The 21791-nt window shown below is 41.6% G+C and overlaps 2 protein-coding genes across 2 annotated transcripts in view; both read right to left on the bottom strand.

Moving 5' to 3' along the window:
* Positions 1–14952, bottom strand: part of iqsec2b (IQ motif and Sec7 domain ArfGEF 2b) — a 29609-nt gene extending 14657 nt beyond the window's left edge. The window contains exons 1-2 of the mRNA XM_063464551.1: positions 14151–14952; positions 13133–13678 (exon numbers count right to left, since the gene is read on the bottom strand). Coding sequence (XP_063320621.1) covers positions 13133–13678; positions 14151–14191 — 587 coding nt within the window. The 5' untranslated portion in view covers positions 14192–14952. The remainder of the gene's footprint in view (positions 1–13132; positions 13679–14150) is intronic.
* Positions 14953–17371: 2419 nt separating this feature from the next.
* Positions 17372–21791, bottom strand: part of LOC134619336 (membrane-associated guanylate kinase, WW and PDZ domain-containing protein 1) — a 50330-nt gene continuing 45910 nt past the window's right edge. The window contains exon 17 of the mRNA XM_065469676.1: positions 17372–20966. Within this exon, the coding sequence (XP_065325748.1) occupies positions 19927–20966 (1040 nt within the window). The 3' untranslated portion in view covers positions 17372–19926. The remainder of the gene's footprint in view (positions 20967–21791) is intronic.

The raw sequence follows: 21791 nt of genomic DNA, 5'->3' as shown, positions 1-21791 counted from the left end.
TAGGCAAGGCCTTTCCTGTATGGACGTCATCAAGATGTCAGCATCTTCAAAACCTGTTTATCCTGTCCTGCATTTTTTGAAATGTGCTGCTGGAATAAAATTCAAAACGGGCTTGGGTTTTTAGAAAACAAAAGAAAGACCTGTTTCAACATTTAATATAATTTTTTAACCTATTTACAAAGTATAAATTGCATAGCTGTTGTTTACATTTTAAACACTGTCCCAACACTTTGTGAAATGTGTTTACGTTGTTGACTTTGAAAACCCTATAATTTATAGAGATTGTAAAAACAGCTACATGTGCTAAAAAATTTTTTAATACAATTTGAGTAAAGAAAGCCAGTTGGTTGGAAATAACACTTTAACCAAACTATAACAATATGTCTATGCAATATGTAACTATGCATTTCCTGTGTGTTCTGCAGTGAAAGGTTACCATGGAAGGCCAATGCAGAGCACAGAGTCAATTTAACGCTAAAATAGAATTACTAGTATAACTTCCTGCGAATAAAATGGGCTTAAGGTGTAGATAAATGAGGTGGCAGATATGTATGAGCAACATTGGTGCATGACTGAAACACAATTAGCAATTAAAGAAGCATAAGCGTCATCTTCAGACATTTATACAGGAGAGAAATCCTTGTCTTCAGGAGCTTGGAGTCTTTTATTTTTTCAGAAGATGAAATCAACAAGACTTGACTTTGAAGTCATGAATAAAAATGATAATAAACAGGCGGATATTTATCAGATGGAACAAATAAATTAACAGGCTAAACAACAATGTTTTTATATCATCATATGCTAGTTTCTCTGACAATACATAATCGCTGGAGACAGAGGTGTAGAGCACTTTGCACAGATAACAAATAGTGACTACTGTGCACATCCAAAATGACATGACTCAGCTAGTGGATCTAAGATAAACATGAGTGTGACAGTAATGAGCAGGAGCTAGTGATGTGATCTGACAGCCTGATATGGCTGCAAGTAAAGAAAAAAAACAGCAAAGAATACAGAGAGAACACAACATCGAGATTCCATAAAGTCTAAATTAGCACACAAAAATGATACCTGGCTAAATCAGTGACAGCATACATAAAAACAAATATGGCATGCATTTCTATTTTTCTTGCTCCGATGCAGCAAGACTCAGTATTTTTGGTACACAGCGAGGTCTCGGTTTTCTGGCAGCATAAGCTGCGATATCCTTTTCACAGGTAAATGTGCGAGCGAGTCGTCGTGCGGTCAGTCACACCTCAGCTCAGCGAGAGGAGGGGCTACTGCAGCCTGAGGCAGAACAACAGAACTGATGGGCACGCTCATCCTCACCCTCCTCTCTTGGAAAGCAACATGGGACAAGCCAAAGCACGTGAAGAAACACAGGACAGGAGGCAGACAGACCAGACAGGGAGAAAGAGAAAGAGGAGGACGGAGAGTGAAAAAAAACAACAGTATGAGACACAAAAGCAGAAAAAGCAGAAAGCAAACAGACGGAGACTGGGTGGCAATTTTAAGTTAAATCTGGGACATGAAGGCATCTTTATTAAAAAATATGCTTTCTATACACAGTTTAAGCAGCCACAGCCTTCTAATACCATTAGATGGCAGTGTTGGACCATCATGCGCACATGTGTCTGAGACTCAGTTAAAGGATAAATGAAATAAGGAGAGGACAGAGGGGGAGAATTCACCAGGTTCACTTGTGACTCAGTCCATCTCAGTCCCAAAGCTTTCTGAGGATGACTGCTTCCTCTCACTCTTTAAAAGAAGCTGTGTGTTTTTCAGGCTGGTAGAATTGCCTAGCTATTAGTCACACCTGGGAGTGGTAGGAGACTGAAACACAGGCTCTTGAGAGAAGCAGGTAACTGGCAGACAATGATGGTGACAAATGGACTGGCCACAGCGTGAGGGAGAGATCTTCAGGTGGTTGCCAGGTTTTGGCATCGCAATGTTTCTAATGGGGTTTAAGGGGTTTTATTTATTTATCTTGTACTCACTGTAATTAGGCCCCATGAAGGCAGCCCTTACCTGTCCTCCTGCTGTAAGCTTTGGTCAGTAGAAGGGCAGCAGTACTGATGAAGACTGACGAAGCTGTGAACAGTCAGACTGGTGGGAAACAGAGTGGCAGCACTGCTCACTGCCGTAGGAGTGGAGGGAGCCGAGGTGGGCTGCCCTGAGATAGATGGCGGCCGGACACTGACAGGAAGGACCAGAGATGGACAACACACACACACACGCACGCACAAACACACACACACACATACAGAGATGAAGAAACCAGAGAAAGACAGACACATACAGTCAGCACCAAAGCAGAAAAAGCGACAGGCAAAGGAAGCAATTGAAGCTGCACATTGATAGTGACAAATCATAGCAATGGTATGTAAGAGGAGGAATGTAATGCAGATGTGCGACAGCTAACAAACTGTAATAACAGTGAGATGACTGACATCATCAAGACATACGCCCCCACCAACTACACAAGTTTTGAGTTCTGACAGATAAGTTACAAGTGTATTAAAGAGTAACAAAAGCAATTTAAGAAAAACAAGTAAAATGGGGAAAGATGTCCCTTCGCTAAAGTTGTTAAATATAAGTTTTATTAGTCCAACCACTCTAATGGATTATATAAAGCTCGATACGAGTTCTTCAGTGGATCATCCTGTATGAAAATGGGAAACCACTTTCTGTAATGCATGCAAAAGTGCACATATAACACAAAAGCCTCTCTATGCTGGCAGAAATTAGAGATGTTCCATCTGCAGATTGTGAGTGAATGGTGGAAGAGGGAGCAGTGGTTGAGATTAGCATGTAAATGGCCGGTTTCTCGCTGGGGCCAGCTGCTGTCAAGGACATGCAGTCCCTGTCATTTTAGCATGGAAACACTGGGGGAAAAAAAGCACAGAGAGAGGGAGGCATGAATGCAGCAAAGAGAGTAAGAGGAAATAAGATAATGCAACACTTTTGCAATTCATGGTAGTTTCCCAGCTTGTTTTATGGAGAGCGGTGCAAGGACGAGGCAGTCAAACCGAATTTTAGGGAAAAACAATGAGGAGCAATCTCTTGTTAAAGATAGACTGTATTTAATATTTTTTCCACTATCAACAAATCCAATGAAAAGACTAAACCAACAAAGACTTCATTCTATTTACAGGCTGGACTATTGTCAAACAGCAGGAGTATTGTAATGTTGCTGTCAAAAAAAGAGAAATCGATTAATAAGCTGTGAAACACAGAGCTGTAAGGCTTACCACAAAACACAAGAGAACACAATACTCCACTTTTAATTATCCAACACTGGCTACCCATTTAATTGCTGTCCCCCTACTAACCAATTTACACCCTGAGATTTTTAGACAGGAACCTGCTGACTGTTTCCACTTTATGCTGTTCACCACAAGGGTTATGGAAATACCTGCCTTGTGAACTACAGTGTCTTTAAAATCCCTTTTTTAAATTATACTTTTAAATTTTCAGGGTTTTGTTTGGTCTCAGCTGATTATTTATACTGTACAGTGTAGCTTTTCACTACACTGTTACAGAAAATTACACTGCACCCAAGAGTGATCTTATATTGCCCTTTTTGAAGTTTTAATACATACATCATTGACATATTTTAATCTTTTTCATAGCATCTATTCTTGAAGGTTTCTCTCCCTTTTTCATTTTAAGTACAGCATGTGCAGCCAAAGCCTGACGTGGTTTACGTTTTTGTGCCAGAGAGCACAAGGACTAGAAGACATAACAGTGAGGCACACTCTTGCACTGAGTGACATGCTCCGTCACTACTACGAACATGGGCACTGTAGTTTATTCTCAGTCAAGCCCACATACACCCTCCAGCTTCCGTAAATACTCACTAGAACACCAAATCCATGGCTGAAAATAGTCGCCAGCAAATATGGTATTTACTGCTGTTTGAGTAGCTTTTCACTACACTGTTACAGAAAATTACTAAGCATCTTTTACTGAATATACATTATTGTGACTTTCTATGAAAACAGTAATAAACCCAAATCTGCAGCTCCCCTTAGCTTAATAGAGCCTTAGGTTTTTGGGGAACAGTGGAATATTTAGCAGCTAATGAGCCAGATATTTTCCTCAGGAATTAACAGAGACAAACAGCAGAACTAAAAAAAGAGTGAATATTGTATAATAGATTAAATGACGATCCTCCCCTGTACCTGCTAGCAAGACAGACTCAGACTCGAGCATTCCTTTATGTCTTTCTTCTCATTTTTCCATTTTTTATCTATATTTACAGCAATTTATTACCATTTCAACTACTAACCACTTTTAACAATTTCATTTTTGTCTATTCTTTTTAGCTCACGTTAGCAAATAATTGCAAATGTTTCATATCTCACTATAATACACAAAATCTCAGTCTGTCTGTTTGTTTCTTTGTCCACAAACTCCGCCTACACCATCAGGACTTGAGCAACCGAACTTGGCACGCAGGTACATCTCAGGCCCCTGAAGGTTCTTAGCAGTACATGATAATAAGGCATCATCATGTTGCCTAGCAACCATTTAGCCATGGGTAAAATGACCCGTTTTTAAAATTTATGTACCTATAACTCCTTATAAAAGCATCCTATCATTTTAATGTCGTAACAATAAGATCTCATTTGTACCCACAAAAGTTGAATTATGCATGATATATTATGACACCATCATGTCGCCTAGCAACAGGCTAAAATGACCAATTTTCCTATACATATTAAATTATAATTTCTAATTTATTGATGTGTAAAGTACTGGGCAAACACTTTGAATTACCCCCAATTCTTTATATTTCACTAGGAAAATGGGAAATAGGTCCAGTGATTTAGTGAAATGTGCAAGAGGCAGATCTACTGATGTGGAATAGGATGGCTTGTGCTACCCTAAAATAATCTCTTTCCATTTTGCATATGACAATAGCTACAATTAACATTGAATATGAATTATAAAACTGAACATACTGGGTACGACCATTAAAAAATGGTTCAGCCCATAGTGTTGAAACGCTTTATTTCTTATTTTCAGTAGCAACTCAGATCTATAATTCAGAGTGTGTGAAACTTAAGACTTTCTAACTGATCCACCTCATGTTGTGTAGCATTCTGGATTTTATACTTATTAGGCTGCATGATTATTTATTATACAGGCTATACAGTACATAAAATCAAATGTAACTCAAATGTTTAATTATTTGTGTATATACTTGCAGCATTTGATATATTTTACCATATACAGTACATATTACAGAATGTAACACCTGCATATGTGTAAAGAAATGGATATGATTTTCCCACCCCATCTGATTTCCATGCCATTCCAAGAAAAGTTATCTAAATCTCATATATAGTATATAAAGCAGAAACAGAGCTTATACAGTACTAACAAATTTATGATATTTTTCTGCAATAATTCCATGAATTTTGACAACATACCCATCACTATTGCCTGAAATGCATTGCCAAACCATGTCAGAGCCTTCATGTGTTTTACACACTTACTGATGACTTTAATCAAAATGGTCAAATTTGGTTAGTCACTCCATAAGATCTGTTGCCACTAATTTTCAATCCAGTCTTTGTGTTTTGACATACCTCAATCTTTTCTCCCTGTTTTCCTTCTTTAAGAATGGCTTCCTGACAGCCAAGTTCCACTGAGAGCATTTCCTATGAGGCTTTGGCAAATAGTAGACGAATCAGCTGAAGGACCAGATGGATCCTTCAAGTCTTCACTGTATTATTTTCTTTGAAAATCATCTTGTTGGTGCAAAAATGGCTCACAACTTTTGCATAGTACTGTATATCACTGTTGCAGCCATTGACTGATCTTATTGTTGGGTAGCTTGATCCAAAGTAATGCAATTTATGTGCAAAACACGAAGTAACTAAAGCTTTAAATGAAACTACTTGGGGTGAAGTCGTGGTTGTGGTTCTGCAAATACTTCATGGGCTTAGTTGACAATAACAAAAGGCATACTCAGTTTTATCCCTTAATCCTCCTGATGACATAACGTTTACATATAACCTAATAGATGTTTGACAGGATTTCACTCTGACTCTGCCCTTTTTAATACTGGCTCAGTTAAAGAAGACACAGATCTACCACACTGAGCAGCGATTCACATCCCATCGCTTTAATTTTAAGAGCACTTTAAGAACTACGAGAGTGGTCGAAATTAGAGTGTTTAAAGATACAATCACGTAGGTGGAGCGCTCGTTTGCTTAGTGCAGATGAATAAAAAGTTCCAATTAGGGTAGCAAAAAACTGTCAGTGGCTATTTTAGCACCATAGTATCGAAGAAGACCACCTTTTTCATTCCTGTCTATATAACTTACACTTCAGCGCATTAAAATGAAAAGTTTAGGCGTAATTTACAAGCACAGATGTTCTATTGTTGAACATTCTGACAAGATGTTACTTTTGTCTTGGTCATTTTTAATCAGGTCTGTGGAAGACAAAGAAATTAAACATTCGGAGCAAATAAACCTGTTGACCTGTTCATCTTCAGATGGAGATGTTGAGAGAAGCAGAGGTGCTGTTACGTAAGTCTGAGCCATGCTTGTACACACTGTGTGGTTTTACACTGCCAAGATTTGTATTTTACCAGCGGTAACTAATGCCTCCTGTTAAGAGTATCCCCCCAGTGAGGCAAGTGTTGACAGGCTAATCTAGAATCTGATTTCTGCTTCATGAGCAGTTACGCCTGAATCCCCGAGCGCCATAAAAACAGACACACACAGTTTCCCGATCATCCTCCTCCTTCTTCCATAGAAACACAAAACACACATACTACCCACACATAGTATGTACATCTCTCGTTCTATTATTAGCAGACCCACACACAATAGCAAGACAATAGGGAGAGGAGAATAAGATATGAATCAACACAAGTCAAAAGATATTAGTAAAAACAGAGAGGACACAGGAAGTCCAGGCTAGAAGAAAAAGTGGTACGTTGGGAGAACGGATGAGGTGGCGTGTATTTAAAGCTGTGAGTTGACAGAGGCTCGAGGCAGGAAGAAGAGTGGGAGGAGAAAGAGCTACGCGAGAGTGGGAGAGGTTGAATACAGAGGAGGGCAAGGGTGAAAATAATCAAGAGAGAAAGAATGAAGGTAAAAAGGATGGAGATGGGGGGGGGGGACATGATGTGGAGTGATAGTGCTGGATTCAGTGTTTCCTCAAACCTGTGCAGTGGCTTGGGGGTGTCAGCGTGTAGGTGAGTGTCTATGTATAGACGAGTGAGCAGAGTGGGAGCGAGGCTCACATGCGGCAGCCACAGGAAGACATTCAGCCTCATCTTTGTGGCAGGTTTACATACCACAGCGCACATCTTACAAAGCAGCCCACAGGTCAGAGAGCACTACCATTTACATCTGTGTGGCTTTCCAGAGTTTTAATGTGAAAATCCATTCGCCCGATTTAATGGTACGAGCCACTTCAAACTGTGCTTTCACCTTTTTTTTCCTTCTTTTTTTTCACCATTGTCTATGAAATAAGCGTGTGGGAGCGTACTGCGTCATCCCACCTCCAGCCTGACCTGGCTCACTCCTGCTGACAAACAGAGATTTTTGATGTAGCTTCAAGTAGAGTGCGTTTTTATCCCCACCACCACCACCACCATCTTCCACCAGTTCTTCCACAACCAACTCCCCCCCCCCCCCCCCCCCCCCCCCCGGTTTTCCACCGCAAGCTTGAGTCTCCTGCTGCTTGGCAACAGGGCGGACTGCCTGTGTGGGCGTCTGGCGTTAAGTGCCAGGCAAAAGCACTGACAAGGAGGGGCATAGTTACAGTTACGATTCAAATACACATACCAGGCACCTGCTGTACCCTGTGAGTCTGAGTGCACGTGTGAGCACTTGTGCACAGGTGTCTGTGTGTGTGTGCGCGCACGCTCTTGATTATAACTGGATATGATTCATCCAAATAAAGAAAAATTAGGCTTCATTTGAATGTGATGTGGGAGACGGAGAAGGAGTAATTCAAGAAACTGATATCACTGCAGATCACCGAAAGGGATATTCTTATTATCCAGAGTATCCAAAGAAACCGCATCCCAACTTTCCAGTGAAACAGAACAAGCACCGTGTGATGAAAACATGTGGCGGCACTCATCTGTCTTCAATACGTCTCCCGCATCTCCATCAAGTCGTCATTCAATCCCGCTTCTGTCTTTCGCCCTGCTCCTGCTCCCACTCCTACCCTCTCTTCACTTCTCTGTATCTCTCTCTATTCTGTGTCTCTCGCCCACAGAGTTCTTCACAGAAGAGCTCACAGCGTTCCCACGGTAACCAGTCTCCCTTATTCGGCTCCGCAGAACGTGTGCATGAGTGTTTGACAAACATCCCGCCTCAAAAGTGCCACTTATCTGCATCTGAACGGGGGGGGAGAGACAATAATTAAAGTCGTGGCCGAGAAAAGACTTGGGAATCACGCCTGTGTTGGTCAGATGCTGAGTATAGGGGGCAGTACGCGCAGATTAGAGGCGATTTTGACTACAGATTAGATCAAATAGGCCGACTTAAGATAAATGTCTGAATTCATCCACTGCACAAAGCACTTCAGACCTTGACTACCTCAAGTAGGAGCATGGCACAAGGAATTATGAGTAAATAAAGTTAAATAAATAAATAAAAAGTCCTAAATCAAAATCAATCAATCCAATCAAAGTTGACTAATCTCTGTATGACACTGGCTTCATAATAAACTAGTGCTTTCAATGTTTATTATTCTTAGCAAACTATGAGCCATGTTCTTTTCTCTCCTTTATTATTTTAAATGCTACTGTTAAATGGAGGCATTGCTTATTGTTACAATGGCAAAAATGGGAGGTAAAGATCAAAGTTTTTTTTGTCTTAAAATGAGTTAAGTCTTCATTTTTGTGAAACTTTCTAACTTTCTAACTTCTAACTACCCTTACCGACCAGTCTAATTAATCTTAGCGAAACAAGCTCCAGTTTAAATGATAGAAAGAGCGATGATGTGTAAAACTCTTGATACTATAGCGAGGGGTTCATAATTAGATCCCCAGTGATGACTGGACAGCAGCTTAGCACTCTGCCCTCCTCACTAATGACCAAGCAAGACCCATAATCTCTGCGCTAATTTACAGTACACTTGATGCTGTTAAGACGCAATCTGCACACAGCTGCCCTCAGCAAACAAAGCAATGGTGGCTGCTCCAAACACATGAGGACGGAAAAGGGAGGAGGGATTGTCAGGATCAAGATACAGGTGAGGGGAGCAGGAGGGAGGGAGGGACAGGAATGCAATATCGCAACTGTCTTGAGGACAGCTTTACAGTTTCCACAGCAACTCGCATGCACATTTCACTTCCTGTGGAAATCTTTATATCACAGCTGCTTATTTGTCTCCTCGCCATTTCAAGAAAGTCGGGTCTGATGATACATGCAGCTATAAGAGGAATGAAACTGGGAAGGCATGTTGTTTGAATGACAGCGGCATGGGTTTGTGCCTAGAAGCACAACAACATACTACTTGAGACAATTAACTTTAACATATTACAGCTATAATTTTATCATTTTCATTCTGTCATAAAGCCTATCTATAACATCTGAGGATGCATAGCTAAATATAAACGAACAAAACTATGACTTTTTCTTCGCGTGCATGTATGCAGCCATGAACACTCACTGCACTCAGAAATGGCAAGTAGAAGGCAACAAACACCACCCACATACAGTTGCCTCCCACATACACGCACACACACATCCATCATTTAAATTTACATCAAGCTAAACTCCATCACTGTAATCATTAGCACCATTACGATATTTTAATTCCCAGCAACATTATTCAGTCCCGAAACCAAAAATATTAACAGGTCTACGATTGGGTTCTTGTGAGATAAACAGCATAAACAGCTGCAGCTTCACTGTATTATTTTTCTAGAAAGTCATGCCAGATCCAGAGAGAATAGATTACCTCCCATCACTTCACACAGCATGTTTCGAGAAGGTCAGTACAGGCTCAGCCGAGCTTACCCACACATTTGCCCGGGGCCAGTTGTATCTGTGCTATCTTTGTTATCATAGGATGTAAAATTTAAGCCAAAAGGCTAAAATGAATACACATTATGAGCTTGATTTTAGCCTCAAGAATGAAAATTCAATCAGGAACAATAACCGTGTTTCAGTTAAAGGCAAGGGAAAAAAGGCAGATGAGCACAGAGGGGAAGAGAAGGAGAACAGCACAAAAGTAATTTCTGCTGCTTCTCTGAGTCATATCTGCAGCAGTGGGAAACAGAAACAGCGAGGGGGAGAGAGTGAGTGTATGTACGTGGGTATGTGAGAGAGAGAGAGTTAGAAACGAAGAGTGAGAGAAGGGGTGGAGTGGGGGTTGTGAAAGGGGATGGGTTATGTGTAGTAGAGCTACTTAAAATTAGCAAAATTGAGCTCCTTCTGAAATGAAAGGCCATTATCGTTCTCCATATTCTCCCAGAGGAATTAATGTCAATTTCCGAGGGAGTAGTGAACATGCCATCGATGGCATGTGTGGAGAGGGGAGATAGATGGAGGGATGATGGAATAAAGAGACGAACGGAGACTCAAGCACCTTCACAGGGCTCTTTGGAGCTTCTGAATTCTCCCACTGTGACAGTCAAAGTGGAGTGAAGAGAAGAAAGATAGCGCAGATCTTTTTTTTTGCCATTACATAATAAAACTGCTCTGAGTATGAGCACTACTGGGGTTGTCACCAAGACCTCCTGCCTGTCATCCTATGAGCTGTTTGAGCACACTTACATCCATGTAGCACATAAACAAGGACACAATCTCTCACCCACACAATGAACTGCCACATCTTCACGACATGACAGGCTCTATTGTCAGCACCAGGGTCGCATCAGCTTTATAATAAAGGACATCCCAGGTGATGTCCTGCAAAGCGGGCATACACACTCGCAGGAACGACACACCGAGGAGACACACACATGCACAGCAGCAGTTGTCACCTCTGGGCCAGTGGTAATTATACTCCAGTCACACTAATTAATCTCTCATGCACTCTGTGTCTGTCTTCCTCTCTCTTTCACACATTTTTGTGCACTTACACCAGCACGTGTACTGTATAAACATGCACTTGTTCGCATACACATACATGTGGAGGGTAATACGAAATACATTTGCAGAAGTCTCCCAAAATAACGATAACAGTAACAAAAACCCCACATCTGCCGCACTCACAGCGAGCTGTGGCAGTGCCCTCAACCCTTCTTGGAGAAGGGACTTCACGTCAAATATCATTTCACCCCAAGGCCTCTGACTCACATTGTTCACACTGCCATTAACAGCAGGAAAAGGATGAAATAGGGTTGCATTTGGGACAGCTGTTTATGGTGTGCCGCTAGGAGGAAGAAGAGGAGAGGACTTTGTTTTGATGCATTTCTTGCACGCATGGCTAATAGAAGTGGAGGCGGGTGGGGGGTTAGTTTATTCAGTTTCTTTGTCTGAGATCAAAATTGTGGGTTATGTGACCCACACAGAGACACAGGGAAGAGAGGAGGGCTCCTGCTGGAGGACCAAAAACTAATTGGACAAAAACAAAGGCAGCTCTCAGAGCCTTGCCTTCCCTTGCCCAGACTCCCCTTTTCATCTCTCCCTCCCTCTTATATACACTCCGTTGACAGATGGCAAATCAGTGTGTGTGTTCCACCTTTTTCTCTTTTAGACTGAGGCATGCTGAGTAAGGTCGCTCAGTCACTTTCCTCCCCCTTGTCATCCCTTTTCCTCTCCCCCTTCCTCTCCCATATCTTCCTTCTGTCTCTCCCTCTGATCCGAGCCATATTTAGCGTGTCACAGGCACTGGCGATAGAGAAATTCATGTTTGTATCTGATCCACTATCAGAGCAGAGCGTATTGTCGCTGACCTAAGCTAATAGGCCAGTTTTGGGTTAGACTGAGTCACAGCCAGACAAGCACAATATGGCTCTGCTGTGCGGGTGACTATTTATTAAATGTGGCACTTCATATGATACGCTTGTCTGAGCCTGGATCCAAAGTCAGCTACAATGGCTACAGGCAATTAACAAGGGAGAATCAGCAAGATCTACATTTGCAATTCATCACTGCATTTAACACCCACATAAATAACTAATATGTGCTTCTGTCTAATGACTAAGTCGCCCCTAGGGATGAGGAGAAGGGACCAGAGACAACTCTAATCGATAAGGGATTTAGTCAAATCTGAGTCAATCATTGATAAGAGGATTGGGACCATAACAACTCAGACAGTGAGCGAAATCCAGTAATAACTGCTAAGATGATTGCGTGTTAAGAAATACATATGCACAAGAACAAACGGCTTCTGTTACCAAGACTGCAACAATTTATTTCACAGTGAGCTTTTTCACATGAATTGCTGCCTACTCACAAAGCTTAATGCTTCCAGAACAAAAGCCGACTCTATCTGCATGTGTGTGCGTGCGTGTGTGTGCGTGGTTAAGTAAAAGCAAGGACAGATGCACTTGCTGTTTGCCAAAGCTGTGTTTTGCAGCACTCTAACTTCAGGTCAGCCTTGAGTTTTGGGGGAAAAAAACTCTCTTCGAGACCAAGCAGCCGACAGTTCAGAGTGAGGAAGAAAAGAAAAACACACTTTTAGCAAACAGTGGGTGGATTTTCATCCAGAAATGCTTCTCTTGTCTAGAAAGTTCAGATCTTTATGAAAAAATAAGACTCTCCTGCCTGGACCCAAGTTTTCCTCAGCATACTACTATGCAACTCCTACAGGATTCACATTTAAGACAGAGATCAGTGCACAAATCATCCTCTCTGCAGGCAGAATCATACACAGCATGATGAAATACACACCTTGAGCACTTATCACTCCACTCATAATCCTCCAGCACTCAGCATATTTCCTCATGGTGGTGTATTAACACATCCCATCTTAGGTTCAGTCCCATTACTGTGAGGATTATCTCTGATGGCTAAAAAAGCTGATGCTTCGTACAGCCTGTCATCATGTTGGCCTATGAATGTTCTGCCACACTTAGGTATCATGCAGACTGTGGTCATTACTATAATTTAGAGCCACTTGGACAAGATTATTGACATTCATTACAGGCAGAAGATAAAGCCAGCAGAAGAGGCCCGTGTATTCGAGGAGAACTTACTTTCGGCGCAAGGTGGAACTGGTGTTGGTGTCTGTGCTGTCAGTGCGTTCAAGCCGGTCTGTGGTGGAGGAGCCGCAGGAGAGACCTCGCGTCAGCCTGGTGTGGGTCCTCCTCTCCCTGCCGGGCGCTGGAGTTGTAGCTGATCCGGATATCACCTGAGATGTTGAGGTGCTACCATTCCCGCTGCCACCGCTGCCACCAGCACCGCTGCCATGATGGATGGGCAGTGACAGGGGCTGGTTGTGGTTGTAGTTTTGCTCGGGGGTGTCCGTTCCAGGGGTACGCGGGCTGCGTTCCTGCCTCAGGTCCTGGTTCTCTTGGCTGACCCGGTCTAGCTGGCCCTCCAGTTCCTCGATGCGCCTGCGCTGCGTCTCCAGGAGCTTGGCCTGGCTCTCGATGATGTTGTTGAGCTCCAGGAGGTACTCCACTGCCCGGTTTGGGCTCTCTGGGCTGGTATCCATGGTGGGAGCCCTTCCTCTCGGGGTACGACCACCACCAGCCACAGGTTCTACCCCGTGGGGCCGAGATCCACCCTCCCCACCAGCCCTGATGAGTTGGGGGGAGGGAGGGACCAAGAAAGGCTGTGGTGAAGATTAGCTATAGGCTTCAGATGTTCAGAAACAGGAAGTCACAGATATTAAGATATTGAGAATGTCATAGCGACTACATATCCCCAAACATGAGGGCAAAATTTACCATTATAACATCTTAGTAGCCATTGAAAACGTCACAAAGCCAAGAAGAGAATTTAAAGCTAAAAAAAAAGTTCATGGCTTTGTTGAGTGTCTGAGTTCGTGAAGTCCCAGTCATTTTGAAATCGACACGTAGCAGGTAAAGAGTTTGGGGTGTCATGATTAATGTTAATTTACTAAATAAAATGTTTAAAAACAGACTTCCAGGCGGAGGGAGTGACACACATAAGTCTGGTGTAATTTAAGCTTTTCAGAGTTTGATAATGAACTTGCTTCGATGATTGACAGAGAAAAAGAATAAGTAGAATATGAATTTATCCACTGACCTGTGACATACACTGCTCATTAACTTTAAAAGCTCTGGCATCAGCTTTTGGTTAATTAAAAAAAAAACACACACACACACACACTTTATGTTTTCATCGATAAACAGGGGGAAAGGGGGTGGGGGAGAGGGGGGATACGCTAGTTTTGATCTACCACTAATTATCAGGCGCTGTCAATCATTACATAACACAGAAAATTCTGCTCCTTCCCACGTTGAATATCCCCGCAGTCTGTCATCGTCGCTTTCAACCCATGATTTGATGTGTCTTTAAAGCACAGAGAGTGAGCAGAGGTGGTTTACGAAGTTCATTCTTGAAGTCCGAATCCTCCTCTTTGGTCCGCCAAAACTACATCCCGTTATTAAAAAACAAAACAAAACAAAAAAATACAACAAAACAAAACAAAAAATCAAACTAGATCCCAAAGTATCTGTCTCGCCTTTTCATCCAAGAAAAATGCACTTTACCTCCTCGTCATGCACTCATAAATACTGATCTTCAAGATAAAACGTGTCACCTCTTAAAGGCTAAAACCTAACCGCAAGATTCTGCTGTCCTAAAGTCTTAATGGCTGTTTCTAATCTTAAAACTGTACTTTTGTTTTTGCCGCTGGCGAAAAAAATCTGAAATTGGTCGAAAAGAACAGGGAGCGTCCTTTCCTACTTATCTGACTCTCAGTGGCAGCAGGTCGGTAATCCATGCAGGAGAGTAGCGCTGAGTCTCCTTTGAGGTGGCGCAGAAACAGAGAGGATTTCGCTCCTTGCGCGTCTGAACCGCAGCGTTGCGTGCGCCTTTTCCTCTGGCGCGCATCACAGACAAGCGGGCGAAAATAAGGAAGTAACTTCCGGGCAAGGTTTTCAAAATAAAGGACGAACTGTCGAGAATAAAGTACTGACTTTGGGTGAAAATCAGTTGATTTGTGGGCAAAAACAAACACGAATTATTAAAAAAGGCGCAAATTAATAAATTAAGGTGTCCTGAGTGTATAAGCGACAGAGCGCTGATTTTCATACAAGATCACAACAAACACATGACACAGTCGGTGCAATGGCTAAATATTTCCACAACTTCCACAACTAATAAGCACTGATTAAAAATATATTAAAGGTTGAGCTGCCAAACAGTGTAAACTGAAAGTTTATCTTTTGCTTAAAAAAAATATAAAATAAAAATTAACGCATCACACAGTCAGTTAAACTTGATGGATTTCAAACTGTCCACTTATGAAGTATATTATGGATCCATTTCACCTGCCGTAATGGAAATGAAAGTGCCAGAGGTGCACTGCAGAGGCCAAACCCCCAAAAAGGAAAAGAACGGTGGTCACAGCACATTCCTCTCTCTTCGTCCCTCCTGACGGATTTGACTGTGAATGTGAAAATCTCCTATATGTAAATGGAGTCAACAAAATATCCACAAAAACACGTTAAAACTGTTTATTGTGTCTTCTAAGAAAACAAAGACAATATTTTAGGTATAAATGAGACAAAGCAAAGTTGAACAAAATACATACAAAATAAATATAGAAATAAATAAATACAGAAAAAAAAATACAAAAAAAAAATACTTTAAATTACTGGACAAGACTGATTTCAGCTATCACTCTTAGGAGAGCTTAAGTTAAGTCTCAAGACTGTGGAAGAGATAATCAGGAATTCTCTGATTCTATAAGGAGAGCTGGACAGGGCCGTAGAAGGACTTCAACGCAGCAGAAGGACCTGTATCTGCTCCTTTGTTTGAGGAAAATGAGGGGGAGCACTGCCGGTGGCCTATAAAATGACCTCCAGTGGACTATTCGTGTTTGTTTCAGATCAAACTGCCAAAAGCAATTTTACGAGGGTGACATGAGAATCTGACATCCTTCACACAGACCAGCACCGTGTTATACTGTAATGACTGAGCGCTGCTTTCAAATTTCTAAGCAGTATTATGCACATGCCTTCAAAAAGGTTTTCTTTCTTTGCAGTAGATAGAGAAAGACAGTTTCTTTGGGTCGGTTAATAGTTTTCTGCAGGAATCTGAATGACTAGTCTAGCTGGTAAATAATACGTCTGTCATTCTTGGTCATTATTTTACAGTCTTCTGAGACAAACGCGCGCAACTTAAGAGCTAATTAATTACCTCTAAACCAGGATATTTCAGCATATTAACGACCCATTTCATCCAAAAGCGACACCTTTATTCATACCTCCACACTGTGCAGCACAAAGAAAATGGCATTCAATTTTTTCCTCAGATCGCACAGGTCCTATTACATTTGTCAGATAGTGAATTTAGGAATGCAGCTTTCAACAAAGAAGCGCAAAGAAGACATTTTATATTGAAAATACTGAGAGAATCTCATTTTCTGTCTTTGTAACTTTACGCATTCCAGGAACCCTGTTGAGCGCCTGAATCCGTGGTGTTCAGGTACGAAAACAATACAGTGCACTGCAACACAATGCACGTAAAACATTGCCCCTGTCGAGTCAAATATCTCCCTGTTATAACATTTAAAATGCTATATTTGAAGTCGTGATTTAATCCACTTCTATAAGACAATCTCCTGCAGCTGAAGTGAAAGCAGCGCTGTTATTACTGCCGTTTTTTTCTTTTCTTTTTTTTTTTCCATTTTGCATCTGAGCTGATTTGAACAGAAGGATGCGGCTTAGGACAACACGAGAGAAAGACAGGCCTCAGAGCGCTGTTATTTTTAGTGTCAGTGCTTAAGTGCTCATATCTAAGCTAAGACTCTGTAAATTCACCCGCTCCTCTCCCTGCACAGCAGCTTGGACAGGTGAGGTTGCCTCACTGTACAGTTAATACTCCACTGAGGAGTGAGGCTGTATGCAAAATGCATGCTCTCGCAAAAGGCTAGATGAATGATTGATCTGCGGGAAATGCTGAGATTTCAGCCTCTTCGTGGATCTCATTCACCACTAGTTAAAGAGTTTACATCTGGTTTATTAACAGACATCTCACCCACATATTGCATCTGAATATCAGGCTGCATTTCCCCTTCTCTCTCATTCACACACACCTTCATCTTGTGAAATCCCACTTCACATAAATATACTGTTGTCTATGTTTTTGCTGCCATCTGCTGTCCATTATGTGGACCGAGAAAAGGAACACCATCATGACCACAGAGGAAATTGGTTCAGCAGTTTATTTGCACTTTTATTAGTGTGTTTACAGTTCAGCCGTACTTAGGAAATGAAAAAAAAAGAAGAATATTGGCAAACATTTTTATATATATATATATATATATATATATATATATATATATATATATATATATAAATAAAGGTCTTATATATATATATAGGCTACCTAGCAACACTGTATGGCCGTTGGATGGAGAATACAGTATGTCCGTTTGGCTGCTGTAATGCCTTTCTGCAAACAAACAGACAGGGAACACCACGCTTTTTATTTCTCTGCTTTGTTCCTCTGGGTACAAATGGAGGAATGACGTCACTTATGGCATCAACCTTTAAATGATTATGGAGTGCTAACAAATAACAGCTGTAACAGTCTGTGTCTCCAAATGCCACCGTAGAGAACCAACGTAATATTGCTTTAACATTTAAATAACATTAATCCATTGTGTGTGTTTACGAAAATGGCGTGAAGTGACTGTAGCTTTTCCTCCTAATGGCTTATCAAGAAAACCTGAGTATATCAAAAAAGATAATTTCATAGAAAAATAACATCTCACAGTATCCACTCAACTTGGCTTCTGTTTTTTTTCCCCTCAACAGAATATAAAAAAAGAGAGAGCGCAAAAGAAAACGATGTGCTAATTGTCACCTCAGATGCAACACGGAGCTCAGATTCTGCAGATGATTTTTTTTAAATATATTTTTGTGGGGCCTTTTTTTGGCATGACTTAAATTACTAAACAGCCCACACACTTCTAGTATGAGAGACCTCAGAGCAAAGGTTTTCACAGTAAGAAAAATCAGTGGTTAGGATAAAGTGGTTTATGTTACCAAGGCAACTGTACGTGGCACGATGGGCACAGCACTCTTTAGAATCTAGATAGTGGTTTTGTACTGACCCCACATACACAATATTTAACAGTACTTGAAATATGCACGCACCTGATGCATATTTTGGCATCTTTTGCTGACTTCTGAAGTAGGGTACGACACAGAGCATTCTAATCCACACCCAAGCAGCATAATACAAAACATTCATGTATAAATAGGACGGCTACAATATAGTTCTTAGTCTGTTTACATTTTTAGCCTTCACAAAAGCTAGTTCTCACATTATTTGTTATCACACAATAGTAAATAATATGAATAGTTAGCTGTTGTTTGTAATATCTAGATATATACTGCATATATTCAAATATTTAGACATATTATAATATATATTTCAATATAAATCAGGTTCCATTTAGTATAGTATTTACAGTGCTTTGTTTTCTACAGATATTTACAGAATATACTGTTGGCTTTCAAAAGGGATTTGCATTATCACAATCAAATATAGAACAAGATTACAAGTTGAGGCAACACAAAGAGGATGCTGTACAAACACTGACTCCTCTCAGGCCAGATAGATGCGGCGCAGTGGATATGGATTACTGATTGCATTATTATTGCTCAATATCTTCATGAGGTATAAGTGAATTTCTATGTTGTGTTTAAACAGTAGGGGATACTTAAAGGGACAGCTTGACTGAAAATCAAATGTATTGTTTTTCCTCTGGCCTGCAGTGCTATTTATGCTGTTAAATCAGCAGCAGCAATGTCTCGTTCCAGAATCCATAACAACAAATGCCTCAGGGTGCTGTAAGCTGAGACGCTCACAATGTTAAGAGAGAAATCTGGTGATCCTCTATGAGCAAGCAGCTGGTGATGGTGGAAAGAAGTGAAAAAGTGCCTCCCATTCTACTTTTAGAAGAACCACAAGTAATCCTGCAGTCTAACAGCGTAGTGCTTTGTTGGAATAATATGATACTAAGAGGTTTTTAAGCCTGATTATTCATGAATTTGAAACGACTTTGCTTCTACTGAACTACATCTACCATGCAAAATAAAAATGTAGCTACCTAACACTAAAACTCAAGTGAAGGGGGATACAAATTAACATTTGCACTCTGTCACATGGACAAGCTTCTTGTTACAGGTAGATGCTCACTCCTTCTACACAGTGATATGGTTGGTTAGAGCAGCACTGTAGAAAGAAAACATTTCCTACATGAAAACTGCTTACACCAACATTTTCTTTCTTAGTAGCTGGGTATCGATTTCTCAAAAGAGACCCTGCTGCTGAGTTTTTCAAAAAGACGAGTGCCATTTAGTTCTATATATACATTTAAAAGAAGACCAACCACAACTAGGTATCACTAAAATAATCTAGATGGACAAAAAGCACTACAAACCGGAGGAAATAAATACTAAAATTGATTTTAGGGTGAACTGTCCCTTTGAGAGAGGACACTGCTAAAGTAGTCCGAATCACTGGTAGGTGAGAAAAGACGAAAGTGCAACTTAAGTAGGGCAACAGTGCCGAAGGGGAGGAAAAAAAGACAATGACACTGTTGGGAGAGGGATAATCTTGTTTTGTTGGTGTCATTTACAAGTTAAAATATTAACAGCCAGAGACCAGCTGTAAAAAGGCACAAAGAATATGACTTCATACTACTTTAAATATCAAAGTGACTCAGAGAAAAAAGTTGGTAGTGGGGGTAGCTGCAGAAAACAAGTAGAGGTCTAACAGTGTGAATCTGACAGAATCTGTTACAATGGATGCTCAGTTTCCTGTTAAAAGTCAAGAGACATCACTTCTTCTTCCCCCACGCCCTGTCCGCCTGCCTGTTCTCCTTCATGACCTGAGTCAGTCTCTGCTGGCTGGGCATGAACCACGGACCTGGCTGTGTGGTGACCAAAGAAAGAGCTGAGATGCTGGCAGCGGACACACTTCCGTCAGAGTGGCTGCCTTCAGAGTCTGACTCATCATCCCCCAACTGATCTATGGACAGTGTGGAAGCGGGGAAGGAGAAGGGCTTTCTCTGTGACTCCGGATCAGTCACACCCACGCTTGGTAAAGGCCGCTTGACGCTGCTGCTCTGTTCATCATTGTCCTCTTTTTCATACCGATTCAGCCCTGTGTCTTTACTTTCTCTGCTGTCATCACCCCAGGACCTCTCCCACTCAGTCTCTGGCTTCTCTTCTTTCCTCAGTTCTCTGTACTCTGCTGCCATATCCCAGTCGTCATCGCTCTCCTCCTCCCAGATTTCTTTGGGTCTGGGAAGCCTTTGGGTAAGACTTGGAATTGGTAAAATGACTTCCCTGTCACTGTCTTCGCTCTCACTTTCAAAAGTTTCCACCACTTCCTTCCTCCTTTCTCCCACCCTCATCAGCTTATCCCAATTCATAAACTCTTCTCTCGCTGACATCCTCTCCCTCTCTTCGCTCCTGCTTTTCCTCTCTCTGCTCCTGCTCCTCCCCCTGCCTTTTCCTCTTTTCCTTCCCCTCTCTGCCCTCGTTTCCATGTCACTATCATCATAGTTCCTTAGGGCATCTCTAGGTAAACTCTGAGAAGCTTTTTCTCTCCTCCTCCTGTCCCTGGCTCTCCTCAACCTCTCTGTCTGATCAGACATGGGGCTTTGTAAACGCAAGCGTTGTCCTCCAACTGAGACATGTCTTCTTCTCCTTCTACTTCTCCTTCCTGTCCCTTTATCCCTCTCGCCTCCCCTTGACCTGCTTCTCCTCTTCTCTTGTGAACTGCGCCCCTTCCGTCCGGTGGAGTTTACTGCAGCCAAACCCTGCTTCTTGGGGTGATGCAGGAGGGGGGAGGAGGTGATTTGGTGCTCATGGCCTGGACAGACATTGTGTAGGGTTAGGGTGGTGGGCAGAGACAAAAGATATAGACTGAACAGGCAGTTAAAGAGAGGAATGTCAGCATCTATGGTAAAGAGAATTATGTAATCTGTTATTAAAGACTTCTGAAATCCAGAAAGGTGCCTTAGGTCAGCTTGTGTAATCACAGCTGCTTTTCTATTTTAGTGAAACTTTCATTAGCGATACAACACACTATGGTTGTGCAATCAGGTCATTTTCTTTGTTTAACTGCTCAGTGTATGGACAAATTTCGAGTTGTCCAATTACTGTTTCAGCATAAGTTTGAGAGAAATAAAGCATAATGTTGTACTCTGCTACAATGCTAATTGCTAATCAAGTCCAAGTACTGTCGTTTACTTAATGAAGACAGCGATGCTGGTTTGGTAGAGAGATGTAGAGAGACAGAAAATGGGAGAACTAACAGGAACCATTACCAACCGCGTATTCTCTGTCCGTCCAATGACATAGAAGCAAGGCTCGCCTAGCTTGGAGTTGGTCATGCATAGAGACAAGCTGGAGAGCTCCACTGAGAGAGAGAGAGAAAGAAGGGAATGGAGAGGAAACAAAGGAGTGGAGCAGAAAGAAGAGCAGTGTTTGGAAGAAGAACCAAAGAAAAACCAACACAGACAGAGGAGAAATGTGGTGTGGGAGTGTTAAAAGCAAACAAGGTCAAATGAAACACAGATGTGATGGGTTAAAAGGTGGGAAACACCAGAAGAGAAAATGTTAAAAAAAGCAGAGAGCATTTTAGTTAGAATCAGTCCCATAGAAAAACAGGAAACACACCCATAGCAGACATATA

Source organism: Pelmatolapia mariae, linkage group LG20 (genome assembly GCF_036321145.2).
Source record: "Pelmatolapia mariae isolate MD_Pm_ZW linkage group LG20, Pm_UMD_F_2, whole genome shotgun sequence".
Taxonomy (NCBI): Eukaryota; Metazoa; Chordata; class Actinopteri; order Cichliformes; family Cichlidae; genus Pelmatolapia; species Pelmatolapia mariae.
Note: the sequence above shows the minus strand (reverse complement) of the source record. Positions and strands in the feature narration are given on the sequence as shown.